Source organism: Anticarsia gemmatalis, chromosome 18, assembly GCF_050436995.1.
Source record: "Anticarsia gemmatalis isolate Benzon Research Colony breed Stoneville strain chromosome 18, ilAntGemm2 primary, whole genome shotgun sequence".
In the NCBI taxonomy this organism is placed as follows: Eukaryota; Metazoa; Arthropoda; class Insecta; order Lepidoptera; family Erebidae; genus Anticarsia; species Anticarsia gemmatalis.
Window position 1 is genome coordinate 9,346,518 of NC_134762.1, and position 18,071 is coordinate 9,364,588.

At 36.9% G+C, this 18,071-nt stretch overlaps 2 protein-coding genes across 3 annotated transcripts in view; one reads left to right on the forward strand and one right to left on the reverse strand.

Annotated features, from left to right (window-relative positions):
* The first annotated feature begins 1,377 nt into the window (after positions 1-1,377).
* Positions 1,378-2,333, forward strand: LOC142980425 (uncharacterized). The gene has a single exon (XM_076125793.1). The coding sequence runs from the start codon at positions 1,393-1,395 to the stop codon at positions 2,026-2,028; it is 636 nt and encodes a 211-aa protein (XP_075981908.1). The 5' UTR covers positions 1,378-1,392; the 3' UTR covers positions 2,029-2,333.
* The window catches only part of POSH (SH3 domain containing ring finger posh), a 44,832-nt gene continuing 29,089 nt past the window's right edge, over positions 2,329-18,071 (reverse strand). The window contains exons 5-17 of one of the 2 annotated variants that reach the window (XM_076125791.1): positions 17,563-17,677; positions 17,226-17,325; positions 16,813-16,939; positions 16,339-16,417; positions 14,879-15,960; positions 14,419-14,618; positions 13,824-13,954; positions 13,183-13,288; positions 12,682-12,749; positions 12,321-12,517; positions 9,581-9,676; positions 7,905-8,009; positions 2,329-6,477 (exon numbers count right to left, since the gene is read on the reverse strand). In XM_076125791.1, coding sequence (XP_075981906.1) covers positions 6,300-6,477; positions 7,905-8,009; positions 9,581-9,676; positions 12,321-12,517; positions 12,682-12,749; positions 13,183-13,288; positions 13,824-13,954; positions 14,419-14,618; positions 14,879-15,960; positions 16,339-16,417; positions 16,813-16,939; positions 17,226-17,325; positions 17,563-17,677 — 2,584 coding nt within the window. In that variant the 3' untranslated portion in view covers positions 2,329-6,299. The remainder of the gene's footprint in view (positions 6,478-7,904; positions 8,010-9,580; positions 9,677-12,320; positions 12,518-12,681; positions 12,750-13,182; positions 13,289-13,823; positions 13,955-14,418; positions 14,619-14,878; positions 15,961-16,338; positions 16,418-16,812; positions 16,940-17,225; positions 17,326-17,562; positions 17,678-18,071) is intronic. The other variant, XM_076125792.1, reaches the window with a different exon arrangement.

Genomic DNA, 18,071 nt, shown 5'->3' on the forward strand with positions numbered 1-18,071 from the left:
AAGGGTCTATAACGCGACTGAACGCCTACACAGGCAATACAACGCGCCAAATAGTCTAGCGCTATTATGCGTAGGTTTAAGGTAATCCAAATCCAATGAAGTTTTCAAATATACTCATATTTCCGGTTGAACTTTATCAGGTCTGGCCACGGTTTGTTTGTAAAAACGCATTTATCTGTTGCCACCCACATAAGACTGACATCAGCGGGGCATACGAATTGAAGTTGTGCCTTGACATTTAAACTATATTTACTTAGTTAGTGACTGCCTCTAAGGCGCAGACATCTCAGGTTACGATACCGGGTCGGCCAAAAAGTTCTCTGAGATTTTCTTTTAAAATCATTGGAGTTATAAAGGTACAGTCGATTTCCTCTGCGCCTAGGAGAGCACGTATTTTGTGAATTAAATGAAATCGTATCTATCATAAACTAAACAAGTTTATGATACGATTTAATATTACCCATGATAACTGAGTATATGTGTGATATACATTAGTCAATAATATTTGTAAAGTACCTGCATTAAACATGAATTATTAAAAATTAAAAATTTATAAGCATAGCAGTGATAGCCAGTCTAAGCTTGCACCTTTCACACAAATCGTCGACGGCCCAATCCCGATGCAACACACATATTAGAAATGATCAATTGTTTCAACGGTGAAGGAAGACATCGTGATGAAACACAGCATAGCAATAAGTTCTTTAACATATATTAAGTCTTAAAAGAATGCGAAGTCCCCAACCCGCATTTGATTAGAGTGGTGGACTTGAGGCCTAACTCTCCCTCCCACTTTGGGAGGAGACTCTTGCCTGACAGTGGGGCAATCATGGGTTAACAAAGGGTACCTACTCCTTAATTGAGTTTAATAGTTCACTTACTAGTTATCAAACTATCAAATACTTACTTACAACCGAGATTGTTAACTGTATTGTGTAAGTTACTATGTTACACGTCATCTATTGTTCTGCACTAGTTTCACACAAGATTCGTCTGAAAAATAGTAAATTTAGAATGGATTTTTCTTACGTGAAATTAAAATCAAATCATTTCATATGAGGTATTAATTTAGGTATGTCAAATGTTGACACTTATGATAGTCGTTACAATTACTGAATCCACCACTAGCTCGGAAAGGGGGAAGAGCCTTATGGTTGGTTTTAAATATAATTAAGTTCCTGTAGGTAGGTACTACGTATTTGATGAATTCTGAACACCCACACACATTGCTACTTTAGGTACGTAGCAGTAAAAACCTGCCCTTCAACTTACGGAAGCAAGTTTCCCGTATTTTCTTTCCATTCAACGTACAAACACAAAAACCAATTCAATTTCAATGTAACTCAGATTACGATACACTAACGACCAATTAGTTAACACAGTTGCAATATAATGAAGAGCAATAGCAAACGCACGCGACCAAATACGGACGAAAAAATGAGTCGCTCTCTCACGAACCTATTCTCCGCTGTTCTTTTCACCCTTTTCGCTACAGCATTTTATCTAACCGTATCATTTACTCCATTAACTAAAGAAGAGCATATGGAACGATTTTCGAAAATATCGGAAGATGTAGAGCCTTTTAGAAGAAACTTGACGGAATGCGCGCGCCAAGTCAAAGCATCGATGGCCGATGTTGAAAAATTCTTGAAGAGAATACCTCAGTCTTCAATGCAAGGGAAATGCTTCGTTGCTTGTATTTTGAAAAGAAATATGATGATAAAGAATAATAAGATTAGTAAGGAGCAGTTGTTGGATGCAAATAGGCTGGTATATGGCGAAGACAGTGATGTAATGGCACGTTTGAAGAATGCGATAGGAGAATGTTCTAAAGTGGTTGAAGGTATATATGAAGTTTGTGAATACGCATCTGTGTTCAATGATTGCATGCATATGAGGATGGAACATATTCTCGAACAGGTGACTATGGAACGGCGTATGGAGGCTATTTCCAAGATGACTTCCAACCCTGATGAGTGGGGGCAGGACGAAGATGAGCTTCTGCAACTAGTAAAGGACGAGCTTTGAAGTGTCGTTACTATAAATGTCAATGTGTTTTGTCAGTTTTATTTTAGTTACTGTCTTGATTGGTATAATTGGGTTATTACAAACGTTCGAACTACGTCATAGTCAAAAGGATGATAGGATTGTGGCAAAGTAACAAATTGTTTATAAAACCTGTAAGTGAGAGCGAGAGGCGAAATAAAAATAAAGTATGACGCAGTTCGCACGTTTGTTACGGCCCAAATATAGTTTTATTTTCTGAAAGATTATCATGTGTCAGTTTAGAGATAACAGGAATATATGTACTTGAATAAAACAAAAGTGTGTTACGAAGAAATTTTAATTCTTTTCGAAATCACCTAAATATAACTTCGATATGATTCACTTAAAATTTATAATAGAAGCGCACATTATACAAAACATATCGGACACAAACTTGCTTCACGTGTCGACGTCGTCACGTGGTCGTGTCGTGACGACTCTCCGAATACTCAGTGATATTCCACAGATATATAAAGTTTACTAATAAATAGTGAGTATTCGAGTATGAAGGTACATACAACGATCGATGACGCCTACATTTTAAATACTTGCAACACTAGAACAATGTTGCAAGTAAAAAAATCTAGTCAGGTTTATAAAATTACAAAATATTGAATAAAATTATCAATAAATTGAACATTTAAACTTTATTTTACATTCGCTACAGAATATAATTTGTGTCCCAGTTTCAGAGAAGAATTCAACAAACTTTCGTTGTTACAAAGGTACTTAGTGTCTAAGGTACATATCATAAAATAAATACGTTTAAAAAAATCAGTTCACAACAAAGTTCTTAAAAAAATCTTAAAACCGCATTACTTTTAGTTGGGGGGGAATATTTACAAGCATGTCGGTACTAATTCGGTGCGAATTTTTCTAAACGTGAACAATCACTTTAGTACAATATAAAGTGCTTATTCCGTGATGAAATTCTCTTTTATACAAATACATAGAAGACATTGAATGTACAATTGTTTCTATAATAATACCTATAACTAGACCATGTGGTCACTTGAGCTGTTACGCAGTTAGGTGCTACGTACTCATGCAGGGGACTGGCCAATTGCCATATTATGTTCAATTTAGATGCCAAGTTTTTTTTTCATATGGCAAGATGGCCGTGCTAAATAAATCGCTGAATATACTCCATTTTAATAGTGGACTGATGTTCTAAAATAACGGAATTAATTTTAATTTTTTCTATCAACTTTTTTACCAATACAGTGAAATACTTATTCTCTAAATCACTAATAAACTGCCATGAAACATTTTTTACCAGAATCTAAGTCGAAAATTTTTCATCTAAAATATTTTTACACTAAAATCAACTGTTGTTTATATTCAAATATTACGTTTTTTGTATAAATAGAAAACATTTATAAATTCAATTTTACAAGATTTCAACATACACATCAGACCACAATAATGGGTACAACAATATTTTACCTTACAACTAAAATACAAACTGATTTATATGAAAATGGCTAAACATTACATTTACAGTTAAACGATTAACTATAAAACTACTTACTAAGGTATCATACAGTCTTAATTTCATCAAATAAACCCCAAAAAACGTTTTTTTATATAAATTATTATTTCACTATAGTATAAATAGTCGAATTAACTATTTAGCTACACTTATAGTAGTTAATCGTGTACTATAGAAAAGGAAAAAACAATAATATGGCAGTGTCTTAAACAAAAAATAATATAACTTTAAAAAATAGTAAGCGTATATGGAATCCTAATGTAAAATTAAAAATAGCTTGATGTAAACTATATGTAAAAATTTTAAAATATACTTGCTTGCAAAAAAACTGGCGCTTCGAATATTTCGTTGGAAAAAAATCGTTATCACTAGATTTAATTGAAATATCTTGTTTAATTCGATACAGTTTTGTATGCATGCAAGTGTAGTTAAAGCTATAGACGATTTGGAAATAGAGACATGAGAAAAAATATTACATTAAAAAAGCGTCAAATTTTATCGTATTGTCTTACTAATAAACGTCGTGTAAGCTTTGATTAGTAGTTGTCCTTTTCACTCATATACAGCTTTATAATGTATTAAAAGTGACAAAACACTGTATAATAGCCAGAGCTTATGCGACGATTATTACCAAGACGGATACTGTAAAAAGGGGGGTCTTGCAACTTTAAGTAAAAAAAACCCCGTTTGCTAAGAAAAAAGTAGTTAAAATTGGTTCACAATTTAACATTTATCTTAGATAAGAATTATTTTTGATAATCTTTTATATCAAAATGAATCGCTAAAATTGTTGCTAAGCGCAAAACTCAAGATCGGCTCAACTTATTCGACTAATTGTTTTTGTAAAATTGGTTCTTAAGACATGCGAAATTTTAAGGAAAGGGATAACAAAAAAAATGGTTCGATAATCCGTGAGCGTAGCTTCACGGGTCTGTAGTCACGGGCAGTAAATATGTTATAGTTTTCAGTTTCCTAATGTCTCATATCAAATCATCTATTACACTAAAATACGCTCTATACAGTTAAAATTAAGATTCAAATTTAACCATTAAAGGTTTAGTACCATCGATCTAACTTTAATACTACAAAAATACTTTCATTTTTATCATGGACTCTCTTTTTGGCCCACTTTGTTTTATTTCAAAAGAAAATTGTTTTAAATTATAAAAGTTATTTATAGCGGCAGTAGGGATTCAGTCGAAAGAGGGCAGGGTAGCTTCTAAAACAACTTAATAATAAGATAAAATGGTGATAAAACACTCACTAACTTATTGTGTGTTTAGTATATAGTCCGAAGCACGAAGACGCTCAGTTCAAATACTATGCGGTCACCCATCTATGGACTGTCCACGCTAAGGTTGCTCCACCCACAGGACCGTTATCGAGAATGAGCTCATAAAAAATCCACTTGAATTCGTTTCAGAAGAAGCATCGGCTGTTTTTTTTTAATACTTTTTTTATTAATTGGTTAGATTATCCGACACTTATAGATAAGGAAACAAAAGATTTTCTTTGATAAGAACCATAATTTACTTTTACTTCGATTAAATTATGACACACTTCAAGTTTACATACTTATTAAAGGTGGTGTTTTGAATAGAAACTACCCTTTTAGATAACAGCTAGACCAAAAGTTTTATGTACTTTAGTACAAAATATTAGTATACTACTTACGTTTGTTTGTAAAGTTAAGCAAGTAATAAAAATATATGTAGGGCATGGCAGGGGGTAAAAATAACCATAGTTCTATGTAACAATTTTATATGTAAAAGGTATAAAAAAACTGGGTAAATATTAAATTTGGTCTAGCCTTAAAAATCTTGCGTTGAAAAAACATATATTTCACCTAATAACAATATAAAGATACATACATAATAAATTAGCTATTGATTTTAAAAAATCTTAAATATATTTTTCACTGCACATCCCTATGATTAACACACATTGCAACAGCCAATCAGCTCCTTCATACGCATGTGTGCGTTACCCCGTTCTACTTATCTATACACACAGGGTTATCACGCATGTACATTATTTCTTACTGTTCAACTACTTTGTTTGTTAATCTTAGCTGGTACAAAAATGTAATTCTAACTTATTCTAAGAATGTTCTTTTCACTTCATGTAAATTGTATGTGACCGTTAATTTTATTGTGACGTTAAAATTTCACAGTTAAAACAGCATAAATAATATATTAAAATAAATGGTGCATTTTCATCCCATTTTAGTTAGAAATATAGAACACGTGAAACGCACTGAAAATCCTTTAATTCATAAACTATGTAGGACATTGTTCTCCTTTTTTTATTTATTTCACACGAATACGCTCTTGCGAATATTCCATTATAAAATTAAATGTAGTAATTCATTGTCTATGGTCGGAAATTTCGAGATCATTACCAAAACAATAAGGCTTTATCTGGAAACCCTAGTTGATCGAGAGTTAGGGAAGGTTCATATCAGTCTGACGGACGATGCGTCGGGCGTAACTTAATTTGTATGGGCTTCGCACCGACGCATCATTGGTTGAGTGTGAACGGTCGAGTGTTTTTCTATACATTTGACTGTTCTGGCGTTGCGCGACCGATAATACGCGACGTATGTTCCGTCAGATATGAACCTTCACTTAGGGTTGTGACAATTATATACCTTCTTGAAAAAAAACTATTTCTATTTATTAATTTGAATCTTTTTTTTATAGGTCACACACAATGCACAAAACTAAAACAGGGTCCCAAACCTAGAGGGCGTAGGCCTTGGTCATTCTTGCGGGCAGCTCTGTACGAAGGAGGCGGGAAACAGGCCGGTGCGGCCGGTCCGCTGCAGAGTGCCCTTGTACCAACCGTCACCGCGTTTCTTTGACACTATCACTATATCGTCCACTTTCAGTTCCAATTCGTACTCAGAGTTCGGCGGGTACGGGACTATACAGCGAAATCTGTAGAAAAAACATTGATTTAAAATACATACATAAACAAAATTTTAATGTAACGAGTCTTAAACGCGATTGAAAATTAAAGGTTAGAATACCTTATTTGTTTACTCACGGTCGATGTAATTCGATCGAAACGTCGGGTCGTTAATAAACAAAATCATGACTTTTATCCCCCATAGGAGTAGGCAGCGACCAAAGAACGCCACATAGTGCGATCCTTACAAAACTTCCCTTGCCTCATTCTCATCCATACATCTTGTCATACAGGACTCCGGTTACGAGTTCTAAGCACCTGACATTTTCTCAAGACATCGCCGATATGATGCATCTAGGTTACATCGAAAACAAAATCTCACACACTTCTTGTCGTATGGTTAGTGGTCAACCTAGTGTCAAAGATGTTCGAGTCGCCCGAAGGCCTTTGACGTCGCTTAACGGCTGTTATTTTAATTAACCGCAACCCGGACCGAATTTTTACGTGCCCTCCGAAATACGTAGACGACCTGTTCAAATACCACTATGCGGTCACCCATCTTTGGAATGACCGGGGGAAGGTTTGCTTAACCCACAGATCGTTTACCGACCGGTGAGCGCAACTGGCTACCGGCTCATCTCACGCAAATTTAAACTAAATCGGAGAACCACTCAATCTTTTGGACACAACAAGAAAACTCGTTGAGTAGATTTGGAGTTTATCGCAAATAGCCAAACAGACAGGTGAGGGGCCTTTATAATATTAAGTGTTGTCGTACAAGTAGTGTGTAAGTACAGTCAGTACAGAAACCAACACAATTGATAAGTTTGTATAACTAAAATAAACCTTTATCAATGGAGAATGTTACTAGGTATGCCAAATCGTTTGAAATTTTGACCCAATAAAGCCTGTACATGTACATGAAAACTAGTTTTTGTTTTAGTCAAAAATACCTAGTAGTTTTGATTTTACAAGCATTCAAAGTTTCAAAAAATATCGAGTCCCGCTAACAGCGTGACGTCATAGTACACCATGCCACGCGGGCCGCATCCCGCTTAATATCAAGTCTACAGCCGTAGATGTAATAGCTTATGCAGTATTTTGTTGTGTTTTCGTCTGCTTAATACATTTAAAGTGTAATAATAGTAAATATTATTAAAAAAGACTATGTGAGCCAAACTTAGCGTAATGTACAATGACGTCACACCGACTCGCGCTGTTACAACTTGTTTTACTTATAAATCGGAAACTAATTGACGTATCAAAGTAATTCTTTCACTAGTATTTTTTATTTTTAACAGAGAATATGGAGAGCTTATAATCCAAATTTGTTAACATTCTCCATTGTGTTGTTTTCATATGAAAAGAAAATCGAAACTAGTTCATATTCCCACTGTCAATGTTACCCAAATGATTCAAAGTTACCCAGAATTGACCTTAGTAAAAGAGATGTTACCTTTCTTTGACAGGTTGTGAGTGATGTCGGTCCCGCCTCGTGGCCGTCACGTCGAGCGACTGCGACTTACGATGTTGGGACTGCCAAGGATTCTCAGTAGTCGCTCTGAAATATACACGAACGTATCTTAAATGTTTAATACACAAAGCTTAAGTTAATCAGGGTTCGAAATTGCAAAGATAATAAACAATGACTTACGAATATCATTGAATAAATTAACGCGTCAAATAAGTTTGTGTATCTGAATGCAGTAGCAAACTGTGGTGTGTGTCACATCTCTTCTATAAATGTAGTTAGTTTGTAAGCTAATATGCATTATACGATTGGTCTTACAACAAGACACTAGTTTCTATATCGAACCTTTACAACCAACACCGCAAAACAACTGCGAACACGAAGGCGTTCAGACACACAAAGTTACATGGCGCGTACTTTATTACAGATATTATTTGTACATAATTTCGAACCCTGTTTAATACTAACTACTAGAGTACTCTAGTTATTATAATTATAAAATTACATATAAGTAAATATAGTTGTGGTAAAATATAAGTAGATTAGTCAAGCATTTGATTAATTAGTTAAAATTGAAATTAACATTATTACCGTTTTATACGTGAATGATATGAAATAAAGCAACATTGCAAATGCGACACCATGCCCAAAAACAGATAATATTTAGTTTAAAAATAAATAAAGGAGTAAAATAGTATAAAGATAACTATTTATATGCTAACGAAATACGAAACTTGTTATTATATAGAATTTTTAAATACACTAAAGATAAAAAAAGGACGATTCCGTTTGTAAAAATAACTAATGATCTACTAGACAATATTCATAAATACTGTTAGCCTTAATTGCAAAGCTTTATTTGATAGCTTGATTGAATCAAAATGCTGTAAATATAATAAAAAAGCTATATGGATTACAAATAGTCATGCCCATGTCTTTATATTAACAACTCATTTACATCGAATAAAATCAAATCTAAAAATATTTTTCAAGGAACAATTGAGATTGGAAATAATGTAGTATAGATGTCGCCAAACAACTTGAACACAAGTGGATGTTTTAGAAAGCAAGCCAAACGTAGACCCGCTGTACAAAGGATTCTCGATTAACTGTCCTACCAATCGGGCAATAGCCCTCGCCATTGCACCTAGCAATTCTTTCCATCATCATCAGCCCAGCCTTTCTTCCAACTATGTTGGAGTCGGCTTCCAGTCTCACCGGATGCAGCTGGATCCCAGTATTATACACAGAGCGACTGCCTACAACCCAGTTACCTGGGTTATAATTATACCCTTCGGTAGGACTGGTTGTAAGATTTTCAAGCTGTTGACTTCAGTTAACGACTGTCAAAGATTTTTGAAAATAACAACCGGGACACATAATTAATCGTACCCTTCGAAATACGGAACAACTCGATATGAATAAGATGGTCGACCATCCACAGAACCACCTTGGCAAGCGTAGCTTAACCTTAGGAATCGATCCGGGCCTGTTGTTAACTAAGCCACGGGCTCCACCTAGGAATTATTTCCAAGCGGCCCTTATAATCGTTTGTTTGAAATTGTTCAAGTTGTTTGGCGACACTTATACGAGTTTTAACCAAACCATGCAATGATATAAAATGTTAGTGACAAGTGTGTGTGTGTGTGTGTGTGTCCAACCTGTGCACGTGGTGGTGGTCGCTGGCGGCGGGGGCGCGCTCCTTGTGGCGCGCGGGCGGCAGCGCGCGCAGCAGCTGCGAGGGGCACGAGCCCGACCTAGCGACACCCGCGCTCTACACTCGCGCCCACACGGAACCACTACTCCTACACTCCTAAACTCCTAGACTCCTAGACTCCTAAACTCCCAAACTCTCAAACTCCCAAACTCCCAAACTCCTAAACTCCTATACTCCTACACTCCTACACTCCTAGCACCAACTATACCTAATACTTCCAATACATTGTAGAGTGTAGGTTCTCAACGAGAGAGAAACCACCCACCGCACGAACTATAACGATTTTACTAAACTATATGTTCCCGTCTAGGACTGTACTACCTACCGAAGGACAATAGAGCTTGTCCTATTGAACAGTAAAGAGGTCCAACCCTGTGGTGGGTGCTAAAGTTTGCTATACATAGCATGTATATTAAAATAGGAAAATTGTTATGTAAAGGGGGGCACTGGTCTCTTTTTGTCTTGTAAAGAAGGCTTTCTATAATAGGTTGAAAATCTATGGACTATAAGTTATAGTAGTTTTTTGTTTATTTGAAGAACGAAATATAAGTGTTTAACATTTATCTCTCTTCTATCTGTACTACGTCTCGACTGAAACGAAGCTAGAGTAATGGGAACTAAGTAAGTGACATGAAAGCAACAATGCTAGTTATCGTCAGTTTTACTTTACTATAAACAAACTTCAACGAGAGCAATAATATTGAATAGGAATATAAAACATCTTAATACAAATGCATCTCTTTAGTAATTAAACACAAGTGAATAACTTAAATGTATTGAGTATATCATTTATTTTCGATTCCTATCCTAGTAGTGGTTCCGTCTGAGGCAGTACTCTTATTGATTTAACCGTTAACAGTTAAATAAATAAACGTCTCGTATGAAAAAATATACAATGCAATATGTATGAGACAAACAAAATTTTAAACATGAATTTTTAAATAAATCTTTGAGCCAGAAAACTAAAAAAATTAAATTGGTAGATTTTTTTTTTCTTACGAGACATATAACACACGGACATAAAAGGTATAATAGATAGGCAACAAAATTTAATACATATGTGGCTGGTTTAAAGTCATGGGTTTCCAACGGGAGCGATACCGCCTCTAAGGGGCGCTAGATCTTCTTGTCCAAAAACATGATGATAACGAAAAATCTTTAAAATATGCGTAACTATTATGCAAAGGAAGGCGCTGGAATACAGTATTTTACTACCAGTCAAATAAGCTACTCTTTATAAAAAGTCTAACACGCTTATAGCAATGCTGACATAATGACGTCACAAGTATAGTATGTGATCAGTTTTGTGTCAGTTCTCAATAATTATAAATTCTAAAATCATATTCTCTGGTCTGTGCCCACTCCTATGGGACGAAGGCGTGATTTAACGTATGTATTATGCTTTAAATATTACAAACAAAGTAATGAACATAGTTTTGAAACAAGTTTAATCTGTTTTCCTTGAAAATGTACTCCATAAAAATTCGGAAACCTATGATTTAATAAGATGAAAGGTCTTATGAGCCACATCTATCAGTCCTTTATAATCGATAGTGAACACAAGTGAACAAAATGCAGTGACAATGAGTGCTGTTAGAACAAACATTGAAGCACACAAACACGTCGGTACATTCAACAAACATGTTAGACAGGCGATGCTAAGCACTTCCAGTGGAAAAAAGACGTAAGAGGATAATTATTTGAAATTACTTATGTCCTTTTTACACTGAATGTGGTATGTAAAGGTATGATGCAATGAAATATGAGTATTTTGATTTAGAATTCCTTTATATTTAACGTGTTTTCTCACTTAATAGTTTAGATTTGCGCAACGTATGGGTATAAAATTGCGCAAATCAATATTACAGTTCGTATTTTTGCGCAAGCGTGCGTATCTGATATTTGAAAGAAATAATTAAATCGCTTTTTCTAGAGATTTCTGCTACAATACAGTATCAATGCAAACATATGATTATGTCACGAGGTTTTTTTTTTTATAACCTTTTGTATATTACTAGTGGGCCCGCGCGGCTTCGCCCGTTCATGTTTCTAACTTCTATAGCCTGTGCGATGATTAGGTATTATCAGTCAGTCACGACAAATTTATATGTATGGATTTTGATTGTAAAATTTTTTTCATTGCATTATGCCTTTACAGGATTAAGCAAACATCGCTTTTTAATGTCATTTAGTATGATTTAAGTAGATTCATTAATGGTGCGTTTTTTAGTTTTTATATTTTGCTTGTCAACTCTCGTTTTCACTATTATATTTAAATGAATCCTGTCTCTATAATAACTATTGTCTTGAAAATGTATCCAAAGTACTATAAAGCTAAAGATACACTAAACAATATCAACAGTCAACAATGTGATGCGACTTTGTCTGACTTAATTCGGCATGCTATGCTTCGCTCTGTTGTTCGAACGATATTGTTCGACTTCGCTTTACGTGTCGTTAAAATATGACGTGGGACATTTATCATCCAGTCTAGTGTATCCTTAGCTTAATAGTATATGGCACTTTGACATATTATAAGAATAAATTTGTCATTTTTGATATATCATATATTAACCTACAAATCTTTATTCAAAACGTACGTAACGTCAATTTGAAAATGTTTTGTAATAAGAGAAACCGCATATTGTCGTCTGCCCTAAGGCTTTATCACAATATCAACTTACCTAACATGTACAGGGTGATGTTGTTGCGGCAAGTTGAGCATCAGAGATGTCCCGGGTCCGTCTTCAAACACAGGGTTGTCCATACTGTACCCGGCCGGGGGAGGAGACTTGCATTTCTTCATAGCGGCCAGCCGCTTCATAAGACTCATGCCGCCCGTAGATATCGACGATTTCTCCGACTTAGATTTTTCTTTCGGCTGTAATAATATGAGTGTTTTATTGTGGTGAAGTTGACTTGCGCAAAAATATTTTGCGCAATGGTCTTCTTTGGGTCGGTAGTTTAATTAGGCATGTATTATGTGAAGTAGCAATAGTACTATTACTAAAATGATAACATTACTATGTACTTGATAAGATTTACCTTTTCAGTTCTCGGGGTGGTTTGTTGAGCTTGTGCTGCCGCGCTCCAAGGGTATGTTAGTGGTTGGGCTGTAAAATTATTTATTTATTTCATAAATGCATTATCAGTTATTAATTATATCACCTTTCTACATAACCTAAAACATGAATAAAAAATATTTAGAAAGGCTAGGACAAAAAAATAAATATTACAGTTTTAGATTTCCTAAAAAATACATCTTAATTGCCTATTAATAAGGCACCAGAAATTACACCTCTCAATATGGTTTAACTTCAACCCAAAAATTACATTATTTTTAAGGACAATTTTATTTACTTTGGTTGAGCATTGCTACGGATGTTTCGTTTTGTTAATCTTCTGACACATGTAAACGAGCGTATCTCGCCAACAAGCTGTATAGCTTGGCGAGGAGAATATGAGAATACATGTAAAACACTATTTTGTATTATTATATGAATAAATGATTTAAAAATAAAACATTAAAAAAGTAATGTTACGTACAGTTAGTGGGTGGTGGGGAGCGGGCCCGGGGCGGAGCGTCGGGCGCGGGCGGCACCGAGCCCGCGGGTGACGGGCACCCCACCGACAGCGGGACCGACGGGTTTTGCTATAAAAAGGAAAACATGGTTGAATAAATCAATTTAAGGCATAAACTCCCCTTTATTCCGGAAGGAGACACGTGCTTAAAGCTAGGGCACGTAACTCCTTAACAAAACCCTAACTTTTTGTTAAATTAATTTATACATGATAGTTTATAATGAACTAGCTGACTCCCACAACTTCGCTGGCGTCACATAAGAGAGAATGGGTCTAAATTATCCCCGTTTTTGTAACATTTTTTACTGGTACTCAGCTCCTATTGGTCGTAGCGTGATGATAGATAGCCTATAGCCTTCCTCGATAAATGGGGTATCTCTTAATTTTTCAAATCGGACCAGTAGTTCCTTAGATTAGCGCGTTCAAACAAACAAACAGACAAACTCTTCAGCTTTATAATATTAGTATAGATAGTATATATAGATTTTACACGCGTGAATCTCGTCGCCTATCTTCTAAGTACAATGAATTACTCATTGTCTGATAACTATCTATCTGATGTTTTAATCATACGATATAACCACTTTTAATATTGAAGAGCTTACCTTTTCATGTTTAGGTCGTATATTAGCGGCGGGCGCGACGTAGTTCCCGGGGAACACGCCGCAGCGCTGCGATCGCTCCGAACACCCTTTATACCAGCCGTCGCGGCAACGCTCCGTCACTGTGTAGATACCTTTATAAAAACAAACATTATTTTAGCTTACATATTTATAGGAAAAGTCTAAACCGTTAAATATTGAACACATTTTTCGACATCGCCCATCCTACACCCCTGACGTGACTATTTTAACATTTTTCTGTATGTGTATTTGTCATCTAACTCCTCCCAAAAAGTTGGATGTTTCGATAAAATATTGTTTGTATATTTCAATCAATTAGATGGTTATAAACTGCGTGGCACTTATGCGGGAATAGTCCTCTTTACACACAAACGCTTTATCGCATGAAACAACAATGGCGTGTGAAAGAGCGCGCATATAAGGAGAAAGGAAAAACCACGCGCCGCGCGCATCTGTCTGCGCCCGCGAAGAAAATCGTGTGTGAGGGGTGCGCTGCGTGTGTAAAAGCGGCTAAAGTCATTATTTGAAGCTGTTATTGAGTGCATGATAACTTCAACACTAGCAATATAAGACTTGCCTCCCTTCTTGAGCTCGAGCTCGTCGGGCTTCTGCGGCTTGTAGGGGTAGATGGCGATGTAGGGCGCCGGCAGCGGCCGCTCGTTGCTGCGGGACCGGCGCCGCCGCCGCTCCGACCGCGACCGCGCCTCGCCCGCCGCCCCCGCCGGCCCGGGGCACGCCGCGTCCAGCAGGCTGGTCGCCACGATCTCGGCTGAGTGTCTGCAAAATTATATAAAGTAATCACTATAGTATAACAAATAAGTAAAACACCTCTATCCAAGGTTCCAAGTGTCCAAATTTAAGTGTGTTTCGACTCTAAATAATCAAAAATTAAGAACACATTTTTAGGCACATTCTTTTGCACGTCATCATCTATGATCGTCTTTACCTTGTGCCACGTTAAGTATGGCCATGTCATAATATAAACCTTAAATTACCAATGCAATCAGTTAAGTTGAAGCAGTGAAAACCCCTCTTACCTATTCTGTGTAGTATGATTTCCTTGCAAGTGCGTGGAGGGCGTCAAACTGTGTCTCTTTTCTCTTTCTCTATGATGATGATCTCTATGCGCTCTCGTTACCATGTAGTTCCCATCTTTGCCGTGAGATGGCGACAGTGCCGCCTGCAGCCCGAGCCCGAAGTTCAGCAAAGAATCCGGCCCGCTCGAACGTAACATATTCTTACTAGACGATGGAGCGTCGAGTCTCGAAGGATCACTATTGCTTGCACCTTCTTGCCCCTCGCCTTGGTTCTGTGACGTGTTGCTAACACCTGAAGCATTCAACTTTGGACTCTCGGACGGCGGCAAGCTCACGTTCAAAGACGTATTCGTCGCCGTCGAACTTTCGTTCAAACTCAACACTCCCATAGAAGTGTTGAGCGACTCGTCGTTGTTCGTTTCCTCTTCCGTTTGATTCTGAGTCGTATTGCAAGCTATTACGGTTGCGTTTCGTTCAGTATTGTTGTCGGGAGAGCTCGGCAAACTCGGTTCGGCGCTCTCACACGTACTCGTGTTCGAGCTCGTGTTAGGCGTCGTCGTAGAACTGACTCCGACCGAAGGAGTGTTCATACTCGAACTGGAGTCAGAGGAAACGTTGCTCGTATTGAAATTGGCGACGGATACTGGAAAATGTTCATGCGTTCTAACATTCTGATATGTCGTCTCCACTTTATGTACTGGGGTCGAGTTGTAGCTGTCGTATTTCACTGTTCTTAGTCTGTCGTAGTTCTCATTGATTCTAGACACGCTTTGTATCCCCATAGTGCCTTGGTGGGACTTGTTGTGCATGTTTGTGAATTGTATTAGATCCAATGAGTGTTTTGTTTGCGTCGGTTCCATGATGTTTCTCGGTACAGCGGTAGTGGTGACGAGGCCGCCGTGAGAGATGGCCGTGACGGCGTGTTGGTTGACTGGCACCAATATTTGTGATTGTTGGGCCAACATGGTCTGCGCCGCGTGGTAGTTGGGGTGTGATTGGCTCATGGTCGCCATGTTTTGATAGTTGCTCTGTGCGGTGGCGGGCGTCGACATCGACATTTGTTGGTAGCGGTGTGGGTGTTGCTGAAATATGAGATATACAATTAATTTTATAAACATTTCACGTTATAATCTGATATATAAAATTCTCGCGTCACAGTTTTCGTTGCCATACTCCTCCGAAACGGCTTGACCGATTCTCATGAAAATTTGTGAGCATATTGACTAGGTCTGAGAATCGGCTAACATCTATTTTTCATACACCTAAGTGTTTTTTTTTTTATATAGCAAAGCAACGTTTGCCGGCTAGTGTTCTATATAAAACAATTAATGACAAATTATGCACGTTGCTTGTGACACGCGTCCCAAAGCTTACAGTTGTTTTATTCTAGAAATCTTCTCAGGCGTCAAATAACTTTGTTTAGTTCAATTGATGTTTGCATGACTTTAGTAATAACTTACCTGCGCATGGTGTCGATGATCAGAATGAGATGGGCGACCGTGCTCCGGTACTGGCGGTACTGGACGATTGAGTGCAGAACTGCAATCAGAAATAACGAATTAAATGTTTTAATACTTAGTAAAAATGCTTAGCTTAGCTTTATTTTTTTCATCGTCGGTTTTGAGTAAATTATGTACTGTTATAGAATTTTTGAATAGAACACAAAAATAATTTGACTAAGGTACTCATCCATTCTATACTATACTATGCAAAAGTCAGACAGTTAAGCCTTGACGACCAAACCGCTAAACCGAATTCGATGAAACTTGGCGTAGCAAAAGAAAACCGAGGGTCAAACAAAGGCTACTTTCGTGTTCAAAATCAACCTCTTTGGAGTTTAACTATAGGTATATATGTACTCGTATAGGCTATTACATTGAACTTTCTGGTCGATTATAAGGTATGTTTTTCTATATAAATGTGTAAGTACTCACCTGTTCATAAGCTGTCGTGCCGACTGGTTCAGTTCGACGAACGCGATGGGGAATATCCCGACGCGCTGGTCCAAATGGCCCTCCGCCCAGTTGTCGTCCACACGTCGATGTACCGTTATTATTGCTCCTGGAAATTATAAAATACTTTTATGTTAAAAACACAATTTTCTAAAATATAATTAACAACCAGACCAAAACAAAACCTTTTTACAAAAATATTTGTTCTATGTAAAAATCATTGAAAAATCTAACACAGTATGCTCAAGTGATCAACCGTTCCGAAAATGTTAAGTCCCGAACAAGAAGTTGGTCAACATTTACGTCTTAGGCGCGACTTTAGCGTGGAGGAGATTTACTGCCCTCCATAGTGGACATATATGAGTTAAATAGTGAGTTATAATGTGCATAGGTACCTTTGTCAAACGCAAGACAGCCTTCTTCTTCAGGTGCTGACATCCGGAAGTCGTACAACGCTTTGCACAGCGCAGTTGCCACTGGAAGTGGAATCACCACCTGAAAAACAATATTTATTTATTCATTTAAATACAAAAATTAACTTTTACTTCTGTATAATATATTATACAATATGCATATATGCGCAGTAGTCAAAGGAGACGCTGAGAATACCACAAAAATGGACGCCTATCAATGTGGTGCCTACGACAAAGATGCTTAATTCTGTAACGGCCAATGAGCGTAACTAACTCTGAGCTTATAATTCAGTTTAAATTTATATCATGTACTACATACCTGTACATAAGTGATAGGGAACATGCCAGTTCTTCCAGAACACTCTCCTTGGTACCAGAAAGGATCCAGTTTCTTCTGCAGGAGTATCGTCTCGCCCTTCTTGAACGACAAGTCACTGAAAACATATAACATTTCAATTAAATAATGTAAAATACATAAATTTGTCTTGATTTGGATTTATATCACAGGAGTGATTGATTTTTTTTAAAACTAGGTACTTATTTATAACAGTAAACTACAGTACTGGAAATGAGGTGACATATTATTCTTTAACTTTTTTTTGCTCGTAGTTCAAACTGTTTGTTTATAATAGCATTTTAACTGCCGCTAAGAGGGTTCCCGGTTCGAATCTTGGCTTAAGACAAATATTTGGTTGTCAGGAATCAGAGATTTCCGATTGGATTTTGTGCCTCGGAGAACACGTAGAGCCGTCGGTCCTGCGGCTGACCGATAACTGGTCGTGTCTGTTTAACCGTTTCACCGTCCTATTAGAGGACGGGACACATTTG